General features: G+C 41.8%; 1 protein-coding gene across 4 annotated transcripts in view; it reads right to left on the bottom strand.

The window, feature by feature from the left end:
- Positions 1-335: 335 nt before the first annotated feature.
- Positions 336-10,060, bottom strand: part of blvra (biliverdin reductase A) — a 16,788-nt gene continuing 7,063 nt past the window's right edge. Inside the window, exons 1-8 of one of the 4 annotated variants that reach the window (XM_073491052.1) lie at positions 9,633-9,712; positions 9,345-9,383; positions 7,741-7,860; positions 6,579-6,698; positions 3,914-4,011; positions 3,487-3,594; positions 2,577-2,745; positions 336-1,735 (exon numbers count right to left, since the gene is read on the bottom strand). In XM_073491052.1, the coding sequence (XP_073347153.1) occupies positions 1,480-1,735; positions 2,577-2,745; positions 3,487-3,594; positions 3,914-4,011; positions 6,579-6,698; positions 7,741-7,859 (870 nt within the window). In that variant the 5' untranslated portion in view covers position 7,860; positions 9,345-9,383; positions 9,633-9,712 and the 3' untranslated portion in view covers positions 336-1,479. Of the gene's footprint in view, positions 1,736-2,576; positions 2,746-3,486; positions 3,595-3,913; positions 4,012-6,578; positions 6,699-7,740; positions 7,861-9,344; positions 9,545-9,632; positions 9,713-9,874; positions 10,047-10,060 lie in introns of those variants that run through there. The other 3 variants (XM_073491050.1, XM_073491051.1, XM_073491053.1) reach the window with 3 other exon arrangements.

The following is a 10,060-nucleotide window of genomic DNA, read 5'->3' as shown; positions in this document are numbered from 1 at the left end:
ATACTGGTCATCTGCCCTGTCTGTGACTCTTGGGGCTCGACTACGAGGCCTTTCACACACTGAACCGTTGTTCCGATGTAGAGAGACCAGTCTACTGACACTCTGAGACACTTGTGGAGTTCATTAGCAACATCAGTTTCCCTACTCCCTGTCTGGATACAGGCCAAAGCCAGGAGGTGCTCCTGCTCAGTCAGCTAATGTCAGTTGACCATGACTATTTCACATGGCCACAGTGGACACTCACTCATTATCCAGTGCCTTTTATAGCCCCCAAACATTTTTGCATTTTTTAACTGATTTACTGCATAGTCATATTAATTCACATTGGACAGAAATTATGAGCAAGACATTTATTGTTTCTAAAGAAATCATTGCAGTCTTTAATAAGGAGAGACAATTCTGCAAGGTCGAGTCATGAAGCAAGCACGTGTCAAGATCACTTCGCTTTGTAGATATCATGTATTCTGTTTTAAGAGCATAAGAAGCAGATGCACCTCATCAATACTGAATATACATCAACAGTAACATCATAAATCAACAAACATGTTGATCACAAAGACAATCCAATAATTCGTCAACCAGAAGGCCTGGATGAATGGAGAGGTGAGGGCTCTGTCCAGAGCCAAGAAAGCTGCCTTTGAGTCAGGTGAGTGATATAAGCATATTGATAATTGATCAGACGTTAATCCTTTGTCTGCCTGTCCGTCCGTGTCATGATTGCATGACGGCCTTCATTAGGCTGTATAATATCACCCCCATTGGATTTTTTAATGAAGTGAAATAAAATTGAGCCTCTGTTTGATTAGCTGCTACGGAACAATATGACCCTCTTTAGTTTCAGAACACCTTGCTGTACTTCTGCCATTCATTTGATGACAGCAACACAGTGTAATCAGCAACGCATTACTCTACACAGTCATTTTGTAAAGTAACCTAGTACTTCAAATGAGAGTAATTAGTAATATGGAATTGATTACAAGTAACCTGCCCAACCCTGCCTATCATAACTAGCTGTTATGATAGGCTGTCTCATGATGCTGGACAGCTGCTCAATATGATAACTCCAGTTGTTTCAGGCACACGTCTGAATACATGTTGATGAAGGTTCTCAGTCATCCAGGTCATGGAAATTCTAAGTGCTGTGTCGTAGGCAACTGGACTTCCTCTCATCCAACAGGCTCATCCGAGAAGCCTCTTGGATGAGAGGTGAAACGTCTTCAACAAACTGAAACAAGTCCAGTTGCCTACGACACAGCATCTAGATGTCTGAATACATGCTGATCATGTTTATTGAGCTGCTATTGAGTTCAATGACTCAGCTTTCTAACAGCAATTTTCTCTGGAGTGATGAAATACTGCAACACCAAGTTTTTACAACTCGAAATAAAAAACCTTAAGGGCATTGTGATGACAAATAAAAATAAGCTAATGTTTAATTAACATCAAGATCTATGATCATCATTACCTGCAGAGTCCTATTTAACATTGGCAGAGCTGTTGTATCTTCTCTGCCAGTTCCAGGCAGTGTAAGATCCTGATTTTTTCTCTCTGGAGCTCCTCAGGATTCACTTGGCCTGTCAGTTTGGCAGAGAAGTGGTTCAGGTCCTGCATGAAGAGGCCCACAGCCCCTCTGGGTGCAGGAGGGATCTGAGTCAGAGTGCACGAGTCAAAGCGGAAGCTGATGTTCTTGGCCCTGGGGAGGCCTGTTCCCCGCTCCTCGATCCATGTCAGAGGTCTAAAAGGAGACATGTTAATTAATTTTTCCTTTCACCACATCTGTGCTCTCCTTAATGGTCAATGACAACAAGAGAGGGGACAGGACTGGAAAAGATTCCCAATCTACTACTATTACTAGTGGCTACTACAGTCACCTTTAATCATGTTAATCTGGCCAGTCCCCAATGAATTTTATCATATTAAATATTTGCTTTCAACAAAACTGTGAAGACACTTCTGCTGAGGGGTGTGGTCCAAAGTACAACATACATATTGTGGGACTCAAGGGTCCAGTATACTCCAACAGTAGTGCTTATACCAGGACTGAGAGGTACAGACAGGTTTGGGAAGACAGACAATATTGAGGGACAGATGGACTTTTTAAACAATACTTATTGCATCACTGTGGGAGACATGCAGTGGGGCCCAAAAGTGTAAGACCACATTGAAAACCTCCAATACTGTCACTTAAACCTGGAAACATTCAGAAAGTAAATGAAAGTGACAGAAGTCAAACTTCAAAAAGGGCGTCTCAAAGTCAGATCAGGGCTACACTAAAGGCTTCTAAAGGGGCAGTGCAGTGCCCAAAAACTGGATTTGCAGAAACTGGATCAGTTATATCCAAAGTTAGCGAACGATGAGAAGATCAATACATCAAGCTTAGTTCATTGACCGATGGAAAAGAAACTTCATCACAGATACAGAATTGACTAAATAAACAACACAAGAGTCCAATCAGCAGTGGTCCTGTCAGAAGAAGCTGTCTTGTAGTGTCTAAGAGGACGAGCAGCAGTTTCTAAACCACTTCTCAGGAGGAAACAAGGACAAACACTTGAGGTGGGCTAACAATCTTCTCTCACCTGTTGTCACGGGTTACCAGCTTTGCAGTCATCTTGCTGTAGTTGTTACCAGAGTCCTCCTCCATTGTTGCTGCTGTTGTTGACAGCTCACCGAACAACTCAACCAACCAGGTGAGACGAGCAATACCACTGAATGCTGGGAAACCAAATCCTGGCTTCAGAGCTCCACCTAACAAATGACAGTAGAGTCACACTGAGTTCCAACCCTACAATGTATGTTTTTTTGCAGTCTCTTAGGACAACTTTCCAGATCAGACTGGCATTAATGTGACTGTACGTTTACCCCGTGTCTCAAACGTTTTCACGCACACGTCTCATACAACAGATACACAATCATTTGAATCCATGCAGCTGTCACGGTGGTTAACACCACCTAGAGGCTTTACTCACACTTCAAGTCTATTTTTTCAACTATACATGCGTAAACGCGAGGTTGATGCCCAATAACACCCTACTACTTTACTTTTTAGCATTATTTCATTTGATTCTTTCTGATGACCTGTTTTCTCCTTTTTGCTAGCTTGATTCTGAGTTGTCTACGTGTTTTGAAAAGTATTATACAAATAAAGTTGTATCAACTTTTTTTCCATCTTCTCTTCTGTCTCAAATTTAATCAGAGGCCATAGGATTGAGGTGTAAAAAATGCTAAACATAAGTCTGTCTGTTTTTGCTGCTCAGCGCTTCAGAGTGGCATCACAGTGTGCTGCTGAGACACAGAGTAAGACAGCTCCCAACACACTGGACAGCAGGACACTTGATAAACAGAAAAACACAATCAAAACCTACGTAAGCCAAATTATATAAACTAAACTCAGGAAATACTTTCAATAGTAATGTTAACACAGAGGTAAGTTTGGGTTAAAGCTCAGAAGTATCAAAGCCTCCACAGACACACACTCCTCTCTCTTACCTGTAAAATGAAGAGTACCTTCCTGCAGCAGTTTGCCCTCTACCTGTCTCTTCAGCTCTTTGAAGTCTTCTGTTAGCAGCTCAATGTGTTCTTCATGAAGAACCACTCCTGACACACACACACACACACAGACACAGACACAGACACACACACACACACACACACACACACACACACACACACACACACACACACACACACAATCAATCAAGAGCCCTGAATGTTCAGCCCAGATATTCCCTCATAGTGGAAGATGGTGTTCATTATAATAACACTGATGATTATACTGTATATGAAACAAACTCATCAACTTCCTGCTTAGGAAACGTATTATTGCACTGAACCCTCCCACGTATTTGACAGCACTCTCCTGAATGGTCCATCCCTTACCTCCACATGGAACATACATGTTATAAATGAGTATCACCTTTTTGCTGGGCAATATCCCAGAGCTCCGCGGCAGCCCTGTAGTTGATGGTCATGGGATACTCAACACAGACGTGTTTCCCTGCCTGCAGAAAAGTTCTGATGAGACAGGAGGAGTTTTCTTGGTCAAAACTGGAATTCTGATAAGAAACTGTAAGTTGTGATTCTGTTTCTCAACAGGAAAAGTAGATCCCTACAGCCATAAAGACACACAGTGTCTGGTGTAATAATGCAGTGAAAGAAGAAAAAACTCAGCAGTTTTATTTATTCTGTTTGTTTTATATATCATCTTCAGAAAGAAAAAAACTATACTATAAAAGATATTCCAATATTATTATATGTAGTCTTCTCATCAGAAACAGCTGCCTGCTGCTGCTGGAAACCAGAGGGCTACACCACCAGTGTAACCAGGGAACCTCATGTGATTTAGAAATGAACACCATGTCTTTGTTTGATGTGGTACAATCACACGGGATAAGTGACGTCTGTTTAACTTGTATTTACTGGCATTATCTCTGTCAAGGCATCAACGTAACATCAGCGTTTCAGAAACAGTCTGTTTTTCAGCTGCCACATTAATAATAGTTTACAGCTGGTTTTTCAGCTCATTTAGATCAAGTAACAGATGCTTTGTAGCTGTCTTCACTTTTAAACATTATAGCAGATCTCACAGCACAGCTGTTGATTGCTGTTCAACACATTATAAGCTGCAATCAAATGTCTTACTTGTGCAGCTGTCTGACGACAGAAAAAGATGTTTGAAAATAAATAAAACCCCAAAACACAGAAATGCTGATTCACACGGGACTAACATTATCACCTGACCTCATGATGCCCTCTGCAATTATTACACATTTTTATTACTAGAGGTCCCCAGGTAAAACCAGTCCCGAGCGAATAGAGCTTCGAATTAACTTCCTGTTTCATTAAGCTGGAGCTAATGTGAGCAGACTAAAGTTTGTAAGTCATGAAATGAACAGAAACACAGACCTAAGACATGATGATCAAGTCACAGTGAAGAAAACACAATGAGACAAATCTGCCATGCTTGCAGCCAAAGGCAACACATATTAAACATAATACACATGAGTGCACTAAAAGTCTTCAGATGGTTCAGAGTGCTGCAGCTAGAGTCTTAACACTTAACAATTTGATCATATTACACCAATCCTAGCCTCACTGCACTGGCTCCCAATACATATAAGATCAGACTTTAAGGTGCTGCTGATGACACACAAAACTGTACACGGCCTTGCCCCATCGTACATGTCAGATCTTATTATACCGTATACTCCAACTCGTGCATTACGCTCTCAAAATTCAGGGCTCCTGATGGTTCCCAGGGTTAAGAAGAAGTCAGCTGGCTGCAGGGCTTTCTCCTATCGGGCCCCCTTCCTCTGGAATAACCTCCCAGCTGATATTAGACAATCTGGCTCTATTGACGCCTTTAAATCTAAACTCAAAACTCACTTCTTTGACTTCACCTTTAACTAGTCCTTGTCTTCAATTGCTAGCTTCTTCAGTGGGTCGGTCTCAGAGAAAGTTAATCAGAATAAACAGATTGTTTCTCGTCGGTAGGACAATGTGAATTCTTATACTATAGGTAACTCGTTGAGACTAACTTTTGTTTTTGTCTTCTGTCCCCACAAGCTGCAAGCTGTGTTGCTCTCTCACTCTCTATAGCTTCCTCCTCCTCTCTTTTCATTCAGGCTCCTCCTCCCCCTCCTCCTCCTCCTCTCTTTTCATTCAGGCTCCCTTCTGATGGACCACAGGCCTCTGGGAACATCTACCTGTCCTGGCTCCCGCTGCCTCACACATTGATGGATATGGATCGTCACACCCTGGGCTCCGCTGGATCATTGCTCTCCTCTGTTTACTGTTTACTATCTCCTTATATCTGTATTTCTGTAAGATTGATTTGATTTGATTTACACGGAGTAAAATATTGGAGCAAAAACTGAAATAAGTGCAGTGACACTTCATTTAACAGGTCTGCAAATGTTATGGTAAGTAGGTGGTCATTACCAAGTAACATATTTGAAATTACTGAGTATTACCTCAAAATGTATTGAAATTTACCCCAACATTGTTTCTATTTTCCAACACGCGGTGGACAAATATCTGTTCATTTCTTTAACACCAGGTAACATCCAACTGGTTTCTGCTTAACTCCTGCTGATCATACCATTTTAAACTGGTTTCTGTCAACTTCTAAATGTCAGTTTTTTATAGTTAGTCACCATAAATTTCTAATTAACAACAAATACAACTTCATATTCAAGAATCAAGTGACTTAAACAGTTAAAATTCACAATCATTGCATTTAAGTTCCTGTGAATAATAACTGTGTGTGTGTGTGTGTGTGTGTGTGTGTGTGTGTGTGTGTGTGTGTGTGTGAAAGAGAGAGAGAGAGAGAGAGAGAGAGAGAGAGAGAGAAAGAGAGAGAGAGAGAGAGAGAGAGAGAGCACCTGATTGTTTATTGTTGAATGTAAATGGATAAATGTACATCTTTTCACTGACCTGCAGAAGTTAGACAGAAACTAGTTGGAAGTTTCCAGGAAATGTATTAAAGACATTTCTAAATTCATTTACTGAGCATTTCACATGCAACACGGATCAAGCACAGAGACTTTTTGTCTGTCTGTTTCGTCTGTCTCACAAAATACCTGACGTTGTCCTCATGCAACACATTCTCGGTGCAGATGAACGCCACATGGATGTCTTCTCTGCTCACAGCCTCTTCTACTGATATCTGACTCACTCCCTGCTGAGGCTCAAGGCTTCTCCTGTCGACAGAAACATCTATTAGGAAGACAGTGATGAGAATGCTCAACGCCTGATAGTGTTTGCACCTCTGTAGGTACAAGATGTTAGTATAAGATGCAGTAGATGCTGTATACAGTACTGTAGACTGTAAATGTGCACTCAGCCCATTAGCTCCACCAGGCCGTTGCAACTCATTTTGAAGCCGATACTGTCAAACAGAAGCAGATCAGAAAACAAGGAGGCTTCACACTAAAAGATGACCAAATAAACATTGGTGGGATATGAATGTGTAATGTCAGGATTATCCTGCCAAAAGAACTTTAATTCACCTTAATATTACCATAATCATCTAATGCTTAAAACTCTTAAAATGGCACTAAATAATAGTACTTTATCTTACATTTTGTTGAGGTACAAATATTTTTTAAGCTTTTTTCAGTGAACATCCTTTTAGTGAAAAACAATCAAATCATTTTTAAATATGGTAATCATAACTCATTAGGTCCTCCTGCATTAATAAATAATATTTAACAGTTTGGACTCCATAGTATTTCCTCACATCTGATTTAACAGTAGCTGAGCTTTGAGCCATGGTGACAGGGTTAGGATTTCTGAATGACTGAGAGGCTGCAGGCTGCACTTTAAAAATAAATCAGGAAATCAATGTGGGACTGTAGGTTTTTGAGCTCGACAGCTTTTTCCAGACACTAATGAGGATATTCATGAATATCCTGATAATGGAAATCCACCACAATCAACGGACTTGTATCTCTTACACAGTAAAATCTTATATCGACACCTCTCTCTGCTGGGGAATGTAGTGTCGCATGCTGTGGACACAGGCCAGTAGCCTATCGGCTGTTCATAGGTCAGGCACAATCATATGTGAACTAATATGTGCGCACAGACACTAAAATAAAGAAATAAAGCACGCGTAAAGGACACATGCTTTATTTAGGGACACACTCCATTTATTCTATATGACAGTCAGAGTCCCTTATGCTGCCCTCACTTGTTGTTTCAGGGCACGTTGCTACATGCTGGGCAGCCTGTGTATGTTACCTGGATATGAATCCTCTGACAGTGAGTTTCTCTGCAGGACTGCCAGGCAGCGGAGCCAGCATGTCTCTGATCCTCACCCAGCCAGCTGTGCCGATGCCGACCACCACTGCTCCAAACATACTGAGAGACAAAGAGAGGAAGTTAAGGGTTACATCAGTGAGCTGACTCACAGCGTGTAAGACTCTGTTAAGGGCATTAGTTGTTGTAGCACAGAAGTAGAAATTAATTTCATAACTTGTCCATGTGTTTAATAACATGTAGGGAACTGAAAATATTGAGAAATCTGGCCTGACTAGGTGACCGGTATTGACTTTTGAATATGAATATGTTATTCTGCTTTGGGGTCTGAGATAAGCAGAAGATGGGATGGGAAATACGAATGACACCACACCTAATAAGAACACACACACATAACCGCATAGAAATGCCAGTACTCTCCAAAACGGTGCAAAACAGGAAGCCTGCACTCCAAACCAGCAGGTATGGTCAAGTCAACAAGGATGAACACACACACACACACATGCATGAGCAAACATGCACAAAAGCTCTGAAAAGATTACTGCAAAGTACATGAAATACTAGGAAAGATATGGAACAATGAGGCAAAGATCATCGTGACATTGTGGTGATGGTCCAGGTCATTATTAAGATATTGTGTAAACAGATGAATAGAGTTGAGACATATAAATGCTTGGTCAGTCCAGGAATAAACAGAACCCACTTTCTACAAACCTTGCCTCTGTGTCGTACTTTCTGAGCGTTTCGGCTTCAACATATACACTTGCTGTATACATTCTCTACAACAAAACACAGCAGAGCAAGTAACAACACAATCCCCTCGTAGCTGTTCATTTCTTTAAGGAGGATGATCCCATTTCATCTTCACAGACACTAACAAAGGTTTCTGTCCTCAGAAGAGGTCATTTAGGTCGTCTGCTGCTCAGTGAGGGAGTTATCACTTCAAAACCTGAATGTTTGATTATCTGCTTCATGTACCATTTTTTTCTTGGCTATTAAGTTTCACATTTTAGACACACTTCAGATTATAAACATCTTCAGTGAAAACTAAACGTGATGTGAACCCTGACATCATGACGATGTTACAAGCCAGTAGCGGTGATTTGATGTTGTACCGTCACGTGACTCAGCGGCGCCAGGCAAACAAGCAAGCAGGCTCAGGCTAGCACACACACACACACGCACACACACACACACGCACACACACACACACACACACACACACACAAGCAGCACAGAGACGGAGCAGAAGAATGGCAGAGAGGAAGAGGAGCCGTGTGACTATATTTTCAGGCTGAAAATGAAACAACGACGAGCTGTATAATTTGTTAAATGGCTAAAAAGATACAGTGGTAACACAACAAATTCATACAAGCATATGAAAAATCATACGAAAGAAAACACCGCATTATTTCACTTAGCCGATTCCTCAAGAGCAGTGGAGATTACGAGGAGCCTGGCAGAAATGATTGTGAAGGACCTGCAACCTCCAGACATGACAATGTATGGGGAAAAATTGTTTTGTTACTGTTCTATTGTTTCTGAACAAAAACTTTTATTATGATAATAAAGTATTTTCTATTTACCTGTAAACTTTGCCCAAATTCTGTCGTCCTGGGTTTTAACTAATTAATAATCCAAAGGAAAAATCACAAAAACACTTAAAATCATGAAAATTCATTCAGATTTAGCAATTTGATGATGCATTCACCTTAATTATTAAAAAGTATCGGTATCGGCGATACTGGCCCTGTATTTACTTGGTATCGGATCCATAACAGATCCTGCAGTATCGCACACCACTAACAGCCAGTTACAACAGAGGTTACACAATGAGAGGGTGTGATGGTGTCGGGCTGAGCTGGTTCACTGACCTACACTGAGGATGTGCTGCTGGCCCGCTAACACTGACAGAGGCTCAGCTCAGGCTTAAGTAAGAGCTGACACACCGAACCCGTCAGAACCTCCACGGAGGTCATTCATGGCATCAAAGCCGAAGACGAAACTGACAGCACCGTCCGTGTACAACTGGGTCAGTGCCGACATGGACGGAGACACACAGTCGGAAGCGACCTGCAGCCTACAGACGTTAACGGACCTGTCGCTGTGGTCCTACCTGTTCTGATTCAGCTCTTCACTGACCCACACGAGGACCTGTCGTCGTGGTTTCCTTGTACAGATGACATAACACAGAGGCAACGCTGTCGGCGGCCCGCACTTCTCTGTCAGCCTGTTACCGCACCAGCACCGCAGCCACGACACGAGGAGCGCTTGTTCTGCTGCAGCTGTCTGCTGGTGGGAG

This window comes from Pagrus major, chromosome 21 (assembly GCF_040436345.1).
Source record: "Pagrus major chromosome 21, Pma_NU_1.0".
NCBI lineage: Eukaryota > Metazoa > Chordata > Actinopteri > Spariformes > Sparidae > Pagrus > Pagrus major.
The sequence above is the reverse complement of the archived record's forward strand: the minus strand, read 5'-3'. Positions and strand labels throughout refer to the sequence as shown.